Source organism: Acomys minous, assembly GCF_964271855.1.
Source record: "Acomys minous genome assembly, chromosome: 15".
Classification (NCBI taxonomy): Eukaryota; Metazoa; Chordata; class Mammalia; order Rodentia; family Muridae; genus Acomys; species Acomys minous.
Window position 1 is genome coordinate 15,834,459 of NC_140497.1, and position 15,729 is coordinate 15,850,187.

At 39.6% G+C, this 15,729-nt stretch overlaps 1 protein-coding gene across 2 annotated transcripts in view; it reads right to left on the reverse strand.

The window, feature by feature from the left end:
- LOC311585259 (disintegrin and metalloproteinase domain-containing protein 32-like) overlaps nt 1–15,729 on the reverse strand; it is a 64,293-nt gene that overhangs the window by 12,237 nt on the left and 36,327 nt on the right. For both annotated transcript variants that reach the window (XM_084760288.1, XM_084760289.1), the window contains exons 13-17: nt 12,181–12,285; nt 10,063–10,261; nt 5,289–5,397; nt 4,166–4,355; nt 2,043–2,126 (exon numbers count right to left, since the gene is read on the reverse strand). In XM_084760288.1, coding sequence (XP_084616414.1) covers nt 2,043–2,126; nt 4,166–4,355; nt 5,289–5,397; nt 10,063–10,261; nt 12,181–12,285 — 687 coding nt within the window. The remainder of the gene's footprint in view (nt 1–2,042; nt 2,127–4,165; nt 4,356–5,288; nt 5,398–10,062; nt 10,262–12,180; nt 12,286–15,729) is intronic.

Consider the following 15,729-nt stretch of genomic DNA (forward strand, 5'->3'; position numbering starts at 1 on the left):
TAAAAAGACTGGTTCAGATATTTTCTGTTGGTCTGGAGTGCTTTAAAACTGCAAATACTGCCAGCCTAAGAGCAGAATGTCATATAATAAATGTGTTTTCTTGCAGAAGATATTCTTTAGAGTCTTTAAATTAGAGCTATAGGGCTAATGATAAAAATAAAATCTGTTCTATTTGTACTTTCTAATTGGTTTTTGCATTTGCTTGTTTGTTTGTTTTCTCAAGACAGGGTTTCTCTGTATAGCCTTGTGCATCCTAGATTCACTTTATAGACCAGGCAGGCCTTGAACTCACAGAGATCTACCGGCCTCTGCTTACCAGAGTGCTGAGATTTTAAGTCCTGCACAGTTGCCCTTTCTAACTGTGACTGAATTTGTAACCCTGGACATGTAATGAAAAACCAAACATATAATGTGTACGTCGTGGATGAGCACTAGTCCATCTTTGTTCTGTGAAACCTGTATAAATAAAGATGCCGTCTGATTGCTAGTTAGTTGCAGCTGCGAGATCCCCCTGACACCACACCTGACTCCCTCCCTTTGCTGACTCATCTCCTCTGCAGCTACCCTGCCAATAATGGCCAGCCGAGACTGGCCACAGCAGAACAGCTAATTGTTTGACAACTTCATACTTGCATAGAATGAGTCTGGGGCATTTTAACCTCCTCTGACATCTAGCTGGTTTATCCCTTGTAGTGAGTCCCTGACCCCAGCCTCTGGAACAGTGCCACCCACACTCAGGCTGGCACCACACTTTCTACAAACACCTCCACAGATACACCACTGGTGTGTCTCCTAGGTGATGAAGAGTAACTGTCCCAAGTCCCCTTTTCTCAGCACTGCTGGTCACATTTTGTTGCTTTTTGCCTTTCCGAGGACAGCCATTCTGGTTGGGGGGAGCTTTCGTCATCGTCGTTTGGATTTGTATTTCCTTCATTTTTTTTTTTCTAGATACTTGTCAGCCACTCGAATTTCTTCTTTTGATAAGCGTGTGTTCAGAAACATCGTGGAGAGAGGAAGAGTTTCAGGGGACTGTTGGTAGTTCTGAGGGAAGGAAAGGCTGGACACGCCGAGCACAGAGTTCTCTGGTGCAGTGAGGGCAGACGCCGTCCTACGTTCATCAAAGCCCATCAGGGAAGACACTGAGTGCCTCTAAGATTCTAGTGTTGGGTGACAATAACCTGTTATAATGAACATACCAACGCTGTGCTGTGTGACCGTGTGACAGTGACCATGGCGGGGGTGGTGGGTGTACATGTCACATAGCTTTTCCATGAACCAAAGCTGCAGGATCTCCACGACACAGGCCAACAACAGAATATCCGAGAGGAGTCTCAGTGAGATTTCTCTATTGATAGAGTAGCAGAAGCCAGAGGCCTCAGAACAGGCCAGTGACACACTGCAACGAACATGCGCAAGTAAAGCAGTTTTGGGTAAAATGATATATACTGTGTGAGACACCATAGCATGCTGCAGCTTCCACAGTGAGATGGTTTTTGGTTTGAGGTTCGGGTTTGGGTTTGGGTGTAGTAGTAGTAATAGTAGCAGTTAATAGTAGTTAGTAGTAGTAGTTACTAGTAGTAGTAGTAGTTGTTGTTGCTGTTGTTGTTGTTGTTGTTGTTGTGGTTGTGGTTTTGATTGCTTTGGGAGAGGGGTTGCAAGGGCAGAGAGCAGATACAGAGGGGCAGGGAAATGCATAGGATTGGGTTGTACAATGTGAAATTTACAAAGAATCAATAAAAAGGGGTTTTTATGTGTTTTCCTGTAAATATAAAGATGTGTTTGTCACATGAGAGACACAGCTGGCATCTTTAATGAACCCATAGACTCGCAAACAGGAGACTTACCTCCTTGTGTATCTTCCGCTGTAACCGGATATTTTTTCTACGTCATTGCTAAGTGAGCTTTACCAAAAATGTTTTCTAACACTAATTATATACAGCAGCTGAGTTTAACTGTTCATTTCAGCTCCCAGGTGTGACATCACATTGAGACCAATAAATTAATGATGTTGAGAAATATCCAAGAGACACGCAGTTACTTACCCCGTTTCCATTGCACTTGGTTGCACATGTTTGCGACTTACTTTTAAGAAATCTTGACTCTTTACACACGCCATGTAAACAAATCTAAAGAAAACGGAAGTTTCTGATTCAGAGGTCTCCAGCCACCTTAACACTGTAGCTGAATCACCAACCAAAGAGCATGCAATGGGTGGGATCTAGGCCCTGTGCACATACACAGCAGGTGTGCAGTGTGGTCATCATGTGGGTCCCCTAATAATTGGAGCAGGGGCTGGTTCTGCCTTTGGATTCCTTTACTCTAGGTGGCCTGCCTTGCCTGGCCTGAGGGGGAGAGGATGCGTTTAGTCCTGCTGCAACATGATGGGGCAGGGTGGGTTGGTACCCATGGTGGCAGGGGGTGGGGGATGCTCCTCAGAGACGGAGAGATGGGAGTGGGTAAAGGGAGTGGTGAGGGTGGAAGGAGAGGAGCAAGGGGGCTGTGATCAGGCTTTAATGTGATTAAATAATAAATTAACGGGGGGAAAGAAATTTCATAACAAAGCCATGACCAGTTACTGCTATAAATTTGGGTCTAGTAATTTTGTGGCATTCCTCGAGTGCTGATATACTTTTACTTAGTTTGAAATATTGTTTTACTTCTGTTGAGGTTTGGGTTTTGACCAGTGTTATATTTAAAGAGGTGTTTGTTAATCACTGTGCATTTGGAGATTGCTCAGGTACGTCTAAAGTGGCCTGAAGACTTTGGGTGGTGATGGTGTGTGCCTGTAGGCTCACCTGTTGTAACAAGTGCGTTGCTGGGATGAGAGTGGTGGGGTTAGAGTGCAGGAGGAAACATAAAAGCCACGCCTCCACAAAAAGTGAGGGCAGGCACTTTAAGTCATGTTTCAGTGGCCCGAGAAGCAGGTGCCTTTAATAAAATACAATATGACATGTTCCTGCACAAACACAGGTGTGGACAGAAATTAAATGAGATTTTGAGGTAAATTCATTCCCTTTGTATTTTTCACGGATTTGGGTTAGGGTCATGGGTACAAATAAAAATGATAATAATCAATAATATCATCCAAATTAAGCCTAGCTTAAACTATGTCCTTGGCACTGTTCTCTCCATTTTATGTAATCCCCTTTATTCTCTGCAATAGCCCAGTGGAGCAAGTCCTGTTATAATCCCCAAAACTATTATCAAAACATCTCACATTTTTTAGTTAACTTGTAAAATGTCACATAATAAGTCTTCGAGGGAAGTCTGCTCCACCCAGCCACAAGAACTAAGGGACTTTCTTCTCAGAAGAAAAGAGATGTTCCATGCTATGAAGTAGTCAAGCACACTATATTCCCAATGGCTCTTCTTACTCTACTTTAGCCACCAAGTGCTTGGTATGGTGAAGTTTTAAAGGAATGAGCTATTTCTTTTTCTCTGTTGCCAGGCTGAACATCAACTAAATGTAGTCATCTCTCCTTCCAAACACATAGGATTGCACAATGCAAATCAAAATTTGATACTTGAAGGGACTCTGGCCAGCTCGAGTGTGGCAAGCATGGCTTTGGCAGGCTTTGCCATTTTCCCCAATTCCTTCTGCCTTACCAAAAAAAATAGATAGATAGATAGATAGATAGATAGATAGATAGATAGATAGATAGATAAAGCTAGCCACCAAGATCTGTTCCCTTATTTGGCCAATCTCTCCTCCTGAGGCTGACCACCAAGACCAAGGCCCAGCTCTCAAAGTATTGAAGTCCAGCAATCAAAAGCCCTTTTTGGTTCACCTAATTAACATTCCCAATTAAACACTTCACTCATCCTAACGTGGAATTTCCCATTTTACCTTTCTAAGCCACCATCTTCCTGTGCTACACACCTGTCTCCTCTCTGTGCAGAGGCTGCCTGTGCTTTGTCCCCCTTCCGGGTCAAATGCCTCCCCTCCCTCTCCCCTGTTCCCTTCCCCTTCTGCCAGGTCCCCTTCTCCCCTGACTTTGTCTCCAGTTCCCCAACTTCTTTCCCATCGGGGCAAATAGATCTCCTTTGTGCTGAGAACTTGGCCTTGAGCCAATACCCGTCCCAACAATACTTTAATGTGAAAATGCTGCCCAAAATAATAAGTGAAACTAGATTTTTTTTAAGAAGCTGGCTGTAAAGGACTTACCCTGTCAAGATCACACACGGTGCCACTGGCAATCCGGAGTGGATCGTCTTTAACACTCGATCCGAAGTCCACAGTTATGCACACTTCATCTCGCACAAAAGCATAGATCACAGAAGCGGTGCTATTATTGGGTGGATAATAAGGAACTCGGCTAGGGTAAGTACAAATTAATCTCCCACATATGAGATTCCTGAAAACATAAAAGTGATCAGTATGCATTAGGTGGTCATTAAAAATGCCTTGTAATGATTCTGTATGTATATGTTGGTATAAACATTTACGGTAGAAAATTTAAACCCACTGATGTTAAGTATTCATTATTACTCAGAGCCTTTTCTTTACTCTGTACATTATATATTTACTGTCAAGTAATCAATGAGAGTCAGAGAATAATGAATACATTTGTGAGATGTACTCTCAGGGAACTCACCAGTTGATATTAAACATGATTTTTAAAGTCCCACAACAACGCTATAAATAATAAGTCCTTATAGAAATTTAGATGAAGATGGCTCCAGAAAGCTCTGTAGACATTTACAGAGTCAAAGCTTACAAGTTAGTTTTAACCAGAAAGCATATTTAATGCAAAGAAATATCAAAGGATGTGCAATGTTTAAGAACTTACAAATGGCATGAGAGCATGTGAGTGTGCGTGTGTGAGAGTGTGCATGTGTGAGTGTGAGTGTGCGTGTGTGTGTGTGTGTGTGTGTGTGTGTGTTGCCAACTATTATTTAGCCCAGTGTCTAGTACATAGTAGGATTTTAACAAATATTTTTACTAAACTCAGGAACAATTTATGAAAAAGCTCTCTGAAGCTGCAGGAGAAATTGCACTTAATTTTATAAACAAAGTAGTGCACATTTTGGGTAAACCTTCAAGGGGATCATTTTTATAATCAAGAAAAACAGTAGCTTTGGAGAGAATGGCTTTGTGGGCATTATATCCATTTTAGATTGGATTTAAGAGGCGCATGATTACCTACAAATAAATGTTTTAAAATGTTAGCCTGCAGCCTAGAATGGCCTCAGCTGGACCTTCATTCAGGCTTCAGGCTCAATTCCAAGTATATGTGATACTTGAAAAGAATATAACATAGAAAGGGTCACAGTTCTGTGTGGCATACCTCCACCCACAGAATATGTATCTGTTTTGCCGGTCTTTACCACAGTTGCCAAATCTATCAGTTTGACCCTGGATTTCTTCATAGCAGGAAAAGGGAGCATTTCTTGAACCTATCAAAATTATAAATATATTTAGATTAAAATATGTATTTATGCTCCTCCATGTCCTCAGACACGTCTGTTTGCATTATTACCTAATTCAAAAGGTTTCCTAGTAAGTTGTAAGGACAGAGAAAGAACTAAAGTAAAAGACAGTATTCATGACCTTAACTTAATGCTTTTTTGCTACACTGTCCTTGTTTCCATAAAAGAAAAAGACAAGAAAAGGGAGAGTTATAAATGTGTGTATAGTTTTGTCAAAGAAAACAACAAAAAGGACCATTGATTGGATAGGAGGTACATCTTCCCAAAGGCTTATTGCTGAAGGCTTAGTCCTGGGTACCATACGCAATCATGGAAGAGTAACTACATTGAGAGGTATCTTTCCTAACCAAGGGAAGAGTTGTAACTTACTCATATTAAAATGGGATGTGCTAGAGGGGCACAATATGGGTTAGGCTGCAAATGACAGGAGACATGCTGGTTGGCTTTAATTCAACACAACAATATAGACTCACATGGGAATGTCGTCTCAGTGAAAGATTATCTAGATCGGGTTGGCTGATTGGCATGTCTGTGGGAGAGTTCCTGTGGGAAGACCCAGCCCACCGTGGGTAGCACTATCCCCTAAGTTTGGGTCCTGAAACTGTACAAGTACAAAAACTGGCCTAACATGAGTAAGCATGCACCATTCATTCTCTCTGCCCTTGATAGTAGATGCCATGTGACCAAGTGTCTCGATCTGCTCACAAGTTCCTGCAATTCTGGACTGGAATCAGGAATCATAAGTAAACAGATACTCTCCTCTGAGCCCCCAAGTTGCTTCAGTTAGGGTATTTCATCCCAGCAACTGGGAGTGAAGCTAGTAGACAGAGTAGGTCTTCCACACCTCCTTCCATTACTATTAGAGACTCACTGTCAGACCAAATTTAAGTTTCCCAGAGTGAGACTGAGACATTGAAAGGAAAGCATTTTTGCAAAGGCAAAGTCGTCTTCCAAATGTTCCCTTAAATCTAGGGTGTTTTCTGAGTCTCCTAAAGTAATAGGCATCACTTATTCAGAAACATGATACTGCGTTTAGATTCCCTGTACCACATTATCAAGCCCAAGGAAATGCAATCAGGAAATAGATGCATTTTAATAGATTGTTATTCATAGACAGTACTAGGGTAATAAAATATAGATATTGGATAATTGCTGTAAACAATTGAGGTAATAACTAAACAAGGAGAAGGTCATTCTGCATCAGGCAAGATAAAGAGGCCACAGAAGTGTTAGCGTTCTTAGCTGACATGGGACTCATCTTTGACTAATTGGCATTTCAGTTTAATATTGTAAAACAAGCCTTATTTTACCCTCCTACACTCTTATTTTACGCCATTAGTGAGTCAGATGATGAGGCCAAACTTAGGAATGGTCCATTTCCCCCTTAGTGGCTGCTTCCATCTCCTAACCGAGGTCATCTTGAGAATACTCCATAAGTACAGCCTAAGTGTGGTCACGTCTCATCTTCTCTACCATACTACTTTCCAGTGGCTCCCACCCACGCTATCTACTACCAAACTATGAACTACAGTGATCTCTTAAAAACTAAAACCTAGCTCTGGTTTTAGCACAGTGGCACATACCTGTAATCCCTGCACTTGGGAGGCAGAGGCAGGCAGATCTCTGTGAGTTCAAGGCCAGACTGGTCTTACAAACCAGCCAAGGACAGCCAAGGCTACACAGAGAAACCCTGTTTCAAAAACCTCAAAACAAACAAAAAAACCTTCTGATCCTGATTTCACCCATACTCCCCTCTAGGCCTTACACCAGTGGTTCTCAACCTGTGGATTGCAAGCATGGAAACACACATATTTCTGGTGGTCTTAAGAACTACAACACTGCTCCATAGTGAGATTACTGTTATGAAGTAGCAACGAAAATACAATTATCATTGGGGGCTCCTAAGACCATGGCCACTGTCCATATATCACATCCACACTTCATGAAGTGCTAATGCAGAGGCTATGTTTCTCTTCCTGAATTGTGCTTTCCAAACCATGCCCTGATGGCTCGTTGTCACTGTTCACATCTCTTCTGAAGTTTTATTTCCTCAGACAAGCACATCTGGGCATGCCACTTACGGCAGCTAAACTTACTTCTGTCACCCTGCCTATGGCTTTTTACTAGTCGATCACTTGTCTGGTATTGCTAATATAACCCGAATCACCTGGGGTTTTTTTAATATACTCATTTTTATTTATCTATCCATAAACTTGGTATTTCTCTGGCACCCGCACCCCCCCACCACCACCTCACTGGAATTTAAGCTCCTTATGAATAGGAATTTTCCTAGTCTCAGCATCGTTACTCTCACCCAAATCTTGTCTATGTTCTCAAAAGACTACTCCACCCAAACAGGGTGCTAAATAAATATTTGCATAATTAATAAGGACCATACATAAGCAACTGGCACCAAACATTGGTTGGTCTGTCAACCAAGCCCATTTCTCTTTCATAAGATTTTGACAATAAAAACCAAGACTTCACACATGACTATTATCTGTTCTATTAAAAACTATGAAGGGCTTTTTGCTTTGGCTGTGAACCTAGCCTTTAATGACTGAGCCATCTCTCCAACCCTAGGTATATATTTAAGAATAATATTTGAAGTAAACTCTTTGGCGGTCTTTCCAGATGATTTTTCCAATGCAATTTCACTTCGCTGAAACTCATTTTAGTTTCTCTCTTGTAGCCTGAATGTGTGGCTATTAATCCAACAGCATTCAAAGACCTTGCAGAGGAAACCAAGTGAAAACTTCCACAGACAGGTGGGGCGGGGGGGGGGGGCTCATCATAGTAATCAGAAAAATCATGTCTTGAGCAAAGTGATGAACTGAATTTCTCCACTCTTGCTGTATTGCAGTCTACTATCCTTTTCACACTGATCTGTATGTTTAGGTATTCTGACACCAAGTGCACATACATTTACCATGTATCTTCTTGAGGAGCTGACTTCTTTATCATTACATAATCAAAATGTACTTCCCATCCCTTCACGGCAGTCTCTGTATAGGCCCTTAAAAGCTGAAGTGATTCTCTTGCATAGAGCAAACTCTGATTCAGGATCTGGAGGACAGTCACACAAAAAGCTGCACCTTCCATTGCCAGGGAGTTGGCCAGTCTTCTGTGACTGTGGTTCAAGTGCTGAAGATGTAGGCATGTGTGTAATGGCTACTGAGCTGGGATCTATTGCTTAGAGCAGGGCACACGAAAGAACTAGCCTTTACCTACCATCCTTGCCAAGTTTGAGGGATATGCAAGATGGCGTCTGAACCACTAAGAAGAAGGAAAAGATTGAAGAACTGGAGTCTGAAGCATGGTTTTATGAGAGGACCCATGGTTTCCGGGCCAAGGTTCAGCTGGATCAGGAAGTGGTTGCCTCTCTTTTCCAGACACTGTACGACAGGATCTACTTCTTGGCAATGTGGAAAGAAGCACTACTGCATTTCCTTTTGTCCAGGATGTTTAGGACAGATGACTGTTGGCCAAGCTAGCAAGAGATACCACTGGCTTTCGCAGAGCAGATCAATGGAAGTCACAAGTATTTCTAATATTGTTCAACATCACTAATCATCAAGCGAGCAAGTGCGAAAGAACAATCAAAGTGAACTATGACCTCAAAGGTGTTGAGATGAGTGTCAAAAGATCAAAAGTTAAACATTGGTAAGCATGGGTGAAATGGGAATGCTCATCCATTGGTGATAGAAGTACATGCTGGTATAGTATCTATTGAAAACAGTGTGGATCTTCCTTAAGAACTCAATACAAAATTACCTCATGATTTGGATTTCCACCTTGGTGTATTCAAAGGAAAGGAAAACATTTTCTCAAAGAAATAGTTGCATTTCCAGAGCTGTGATACATGATTCACAACAGTCAAGATTTTGAACAGCCTAAAGGCCCATTGACAAATTAAAGAATAATGAATAGGTTAAACATAATTTGTAAAAGATATATATATATGAATAAATATATGAATAGATAGATAGATACATAGATACATAGATACACAGGCAGATGGTAGATATGTAGATTCAGTTTTAGTAAAGATGAAGCTATTTGTCACTGAATAAACCTATAAGACATTGTGCTAAGTGAAAAGGGCCAGGTACAGAGGTAAAAATATCATCTCACTTCTATGTGAAATAAAAACATCAAATTCACAGGAGCACAGTATGAAATGGTTCCTTTTAGGAACTATGGTAAAGGGGGAAAGAGAAGATGTTGGTCAAGAAGTTGAAATTTTGATTTATGTAAAATGGCTCAGCTTTAAGGATCTAAAACACAGCAGTATAACAATAGGAAACAATACTACTTTGTATATTTGAAAGTTGCTAACAGCTTAGATCTTAAGATTTTAATTAAAACTAAAAGAGAACACAGTACCTATGGGAAGTTATAGATATTTCAATTAGCTTGATTATGGCAAATATCTAAGCATATGTACATATATCAAACTATCAAGTAATATACATAAAGATAATTTGTATTTGCCACTTATACTTCAGAAAAATACTTTTAAACCTATGTAAATATTAAATAAAAATTGAAATATGTATGATTATTCCTGTTGTTCTGGCAACATGAAAAGAAACACTGAAAGTCACTGATTTAGATATAACAAAAATTTACCTTTTCCATATATCTCCTCACACCGTTTATCCAGATCAGGACAGGTTCCTTTATAACAGATAAACCCCCCATCTCTGCAAGTATGTCCATCATGTATAGTGATATCAGGTGGACACTGTCCTGAGCTCCCATTGCAAAATTCAGAGATGTCACAGACTGGATGATTTGGGGGTCTACATTCATGGGTATCTGGCAAAAACTAACAGAAATATATATATATATATATAATATTACTGTATTTGCAAATATTTCAGAAACAGTATTTTTGTTCTTTTGAGTGTTTTTCAATCTCTTAGGATAAGTTACTGTGCTATTCATTTAAAAATAAATTCAATATTTGTATGAAAATGAGAGATAAGGCCGGGCGTGGTGGCGCACGCCTTTAATCCCAGCACTCGGGAGGCAGAAGCAGGCAGATCACTGAGTTCGAGGCCAGCCTGGTCTACAAAGTGAGTCTTGGACAGCCAAGGCTACACAGAGAGACCCTGTCTCGAAAAACCAAAAAAAAAAAAAAAAAAAAAAAAGAAAATGAGAGATAAGACAGGTATCTAAGGAATGGTATAATAACAACAAATGTGACATGGGGCCGTGGAGATGACTCAATGGGGACAGTGCTTGCTGTAAAGCATCAAGACCTGAGTTCAAGTTCCCAGAACTCACATAAAAGCTGGGCATGGTGGTATGTGCCAGTAATCCTAGTGTGGGGTGGGGGAGGGGTAAAACAAGCTGGGCATGGTGGTATGTGCCAGTAATCCTAGAGTGGGGGTGGGGGAGGGGTAAAACAAGCTGGGCATGGTGGTATGTGCCAGTACTCCTAGTGTGGGGGTGGGGGAGGGTAAAACAAGAAGATTCCAAGGGTCATGCACCAGCCAGTCCAGCTGCAATAGCAAGCTCCAAGCTGAAGAAGACACACAGATCAAAGAAATAAGAAAGAGATGCAATAGGGGAAAATATCCTGGTGTCAACCTCTGGCTTCACCTACAGTCAATATACGCCACTGTAGGCATATGCACTGAACACACACACACACACACACACACATGCGTACACACACACACACACACACACACACACACACACACACACTGAAGTTTTGTGCTTTAATTCAAGGGAGCAAAGACTACTGTTAGCTTTGGGAATTACTCTTGTAGAGTGAAAATATTTTAGTTAAGTCATCTTCAAAATATATAAATACTTATACCATAGTTTGCAATAATGGAATATTTACCAATCCTATGAAAAATCAAAACAAAAACTGAGAAGAGCGTGGGGAACAGATGAATGATGATGACTACAGAAGCATTGCAACCATGAGAATATTTAAAGAAATGAGTCCAAGAATAACCTTTATGCTACATTATTAATATTAATATTTCATCCAGAGAATTCTTAGTGTTTACATAAAGAATCTTAAAGGATTGTCTATCTCATCTTCTTAGTCATTATTTTTATTTGACATTGAGAAAAAGATCATAGATAAATATAGCCATGCTCTGAGTTTCTAGAAAAAGACTGTAATTATGCCAATTAAGAACAATGAAGAAGATAATACAAATGGCAAATATTTAACCGTGGTATTTTCATATGTGGAATTCACTATAAAACCCATTGGAAGATCTGAAAAGGGAAGCAGATCAGCAATCAACATGGGGTCTTTCAGTCTATAAATGAGAAGTGCATACTTCAATTTTTAAATGTATATATATTTATATATACATATATAATCCTGTTTGCAAAATATTAGCTGGACCTAGTAATAGACTCCTATAATCCCAGGTTCTTGGGATACTGAGGCAGGAGGATGTAAATTAAAGGACAACGATAGTTATAGAATAAGTTCAAGTTCAGCATGGGTCAAACAGAAAATCTGCCACACACGCGCGCACGCGTAGGAAACAGCTTCAAGTTAACAAAATAGTGATGTTAGACAGAGACTGAACATTGAAGAAAATTCCATGAAATAAGAAATTGAATCCTCAATGTATTATTATTTTTCTTTAAAAGTATTTAAGTTACTTTAAAAGTAACTTGTTTTCACATAAACTATACTCATAAGTCAGTATACCCTGTATATAATTCAATAGGTGATTACATAACGTTACTAAACTTAAATCTTACTTGACAACCTCTGCAGCAAGTCTGTGAGGGAGACTTACTGTCACAAACACTTCCTTGTTTCAGAACACAAGTTGTACGTTCACAGCAGTTGTCAGGATTGCATTGCTGCAAAGAAAAACAAATGACAGTGACAAAAACTTGCTAGAGCAATGTGATCTAGAAAGGCATTAGCAATAGTGACATGTACAGGCAGGAGCATCCATAAGCACGTAGGATACTTGATGCTGAGGTTGTACTTCCTTCCCAATCCAATCAGAAGCCATAGAAAAATATAGGAAATAACTTTTTCCACAAGTTGCATACAACATGGAAAGAAGACCCACAAATCACTCCATAAGAAAACCAAAGAAATGGACCGAGAGCTTAGAAGGTCTTTTTGTGAGCAGACAATGATTGTCTTGTTGACCTAAAAAGGCAAGCTAGCAGCCCCCAACCTGCTGCCATCTACAAATCTATAAGCCTGGTTCCAGAACCACAGGACACAAACCCTCCTGTAGCTGAGCCACCTTTGCAAGCTGTCTTCCCTTTCCCATAACCCCCCACATACACACACAGCTCCTCTGTCTCTCCCTTGTATGGCCGTCTCCACACCCACAGGCCCAGATCCAGCTAGGTTGCCTTTGAACCTGCTTTGTTCAAAAGCCACCTTTGAATGGTAAGACACTCCTTCCTTCTTCCTGTTGTTAGCTTGCTACCCATTGGTCTACTTCCAGAGCTGTGGTTTCAGAGCAGATTTTGCTTGGTCCAGTTGAAAAGTTTATCCACTAACTTTACCAGGTCTAACTTAGGCCCTTCAGCTAGTTCTCATACTGGACCAATCTAAGTCAGGCCTGAGTATCATGTCAGACAAACAAGCAAGGAAATTAAAAGAACAAACATGCAGTTTCTAAAAACAACTCAAGGAATATAAAGTAGACATGAACAATCCCTTCACTTGACTACAAGAGGATAACAAGAAACCACTGAGTGGTGTCCAAGAAAATACAAATACATGGCTGAATGAAATTATGGTAACACAGATTTTGAACAGTGAATTTGATAGAGGGAGAAGCATCTGAAGAAAGCACATGCTAAAATAAAGATGGAATTGAAAATTTTAATATCTCAATTAGAAAACTCGGGGAACAGTCTTACAAATAGAACAAAACAAGCAGAAGACAGAAAGAATACCAGGACTCAAAGTAGAGGATCTAGACAAAATAAACATTATAAAAAGATTAAACAACCACAAGAAAGGAACAAACAATAACTGTGTGATCCAATGAAAATAGGAAACCTTCAAATTATAGACTTGAATGAGGGAGAAGAATTCTTGGTTAACAGCCTGGACCAGATCATTGACAAACTCATAAAAGAAATATTCCCCAAACTAAAGAAAGGCGTAGCCATATAGGTAAAAGAAACATACAGAATCTCAACTAGATAAGACCCGGGAGGGGGGAGGAGAAACACCCGAGAACATAGCATAATTAAAACACTATATATCTAGAACAAAGTAAAACTATTGGGAACTACAAGAGAAATGAAAGCACAAGTCGTATACGTAGGAAAACACATCAGAGTATTTCTCAATAAAGACTGAAAGGCAGGAGAGTCTTGAGCAATGCGTTACAAGTTCTAAAAGACCATGCCCTACAGTCTAGACAGCTGTATCCAGAAAAACTATCTGTAATACTTAAAAGAGAAAAGAAAAAACCATTAAGGACACAAACAGCCTCAACCAACCAACAACCAAAAAACCCTAAACAAAATACTGAACACCACCATATTTAGAACTGAGGAAAGTAAAAGGCATAGCCAAGGGTCTCTAGAAGAAAACTAAGTTATAATTTAATAAAATACAAAGCACAACTAAGAACACAAACCCACAAAAAAAAGATTATAATCTATAAACACATTTCAATAATATAAATATATGAGGGGCTTCAAATCTACAATCAAAAAAATATAAACTAGGTAAGTGGATTAAGAAACAAAAACCATCGATCTCATCCACAAGAAAGTCATCTTAGCCTTAAAGATAGGTGCCACTAGGACAGGAAACAGTACTCTGCATAAATGGAGCCAATAAGCAAGAAGTCATAGCTATCTGACAGAACAGACTGCAAACCAAAATCAGAAGAGATAGGGAAAGTTACTCCATACTTTTTAGAGGAACGATCCACTGAGAAGACAGTCTAATCATTTATGCACCAAACAAGAGGACACCAAATTTCATTTAAAAAACAAAACAAACAAAACAAAAACTACCAACGGCTAAGATCACATATTGACCCTTACACATTGAAAGTGGGAGTCTTCAGGATCCCTCTCTCCCCCAGAGAAAGGTCATTGAGACAATAAATAGGGAGAGAAATCTGGAATTAAAACAACATTCAGGAGTCAAATGGACCTAACAGACTTCTACAGAACAGTCCCATGTAAACACTAAAGAACATATTCATTTCTCTGCAGCCCATGGAACTTTCTCCCAAACTGACTATGCTAAAAAAAAAAAAAAAAAAAAAAAAAAAACAAGTAAGAACAGATACAGATAAATTAAAATAATGCTCCATATCCTATCTGACAGCCATGGATTCAAGCTGGATAACAATAACAATTGAAATAGCAGAACATATACAATTTCATGGATGTTAACAACTCACTTCTTAATGAAATTACATCAATACAGAAGTCAAGAAGAAAATTTAAGTCTTTTCAGAATTGAATAAAGTGTTATATTGTCTTTCTGAGGCTAGCTTAATTCATATAATATGACAATCACCAGTCACATATATTTTCTGCAAATGATCTAACATCATTCATTGCTTTTCATATGCAAATAACTGATATCTGTAGAAGAACTCACAAAGGCAACCTCATACATGATCCTACAAAGAAATACACAGCAATACCATTTAATCAATAAAATAAATAAGGCACCAAAAGCGAGGGTTGACATCCTACTTTCATAAACTGGAAGACTGATATCAGTAAAAATGCTTACACTAGCCAAGCTGATGAAAAGCATCAATGCCATTCCTACCAAAATTCTTCAGAGAAATGAGGGGGAAAAAAGCCCTAAAATATCTGTAGTGCCTCAGAAGATCATGAAAGCCAAAGAAATCCAAACAAAAGGAATGAAGCAGAAAGGCATCATGCTGGCAGAGTACTAAATATAATAACAAATTATAACACCAAAATGCTATGGCACTGACAGAGAGAGAGGCATAGAGAGCAGTATATAAAATAGAAAAGCCAGGGAGGAAGGAGTGGGGGAGGGAGAAGGAAGACGTAAAAGAAGCATATGCTACACCAGCCAGTTCAGCCGAGTAGGTTCAGACAGAACTGATCTCTGGCAGCCTGGAGTTGAACACAAACAGGAGATGAGCTCAAGAAAGGCATAACAAGTCTAAAGGAGAATTTATCAGATTCAGTATTTGACCGTAGCCACAATCACATCTGCCAAGTTCATCATCCCGTCTGTGAAACTGGTCCCTTTGATTTTGTAGAGACCCAGGAAAATTAATTTTAAAGACCACACCCCCAGGAAAATTAATTTTAAAAAGA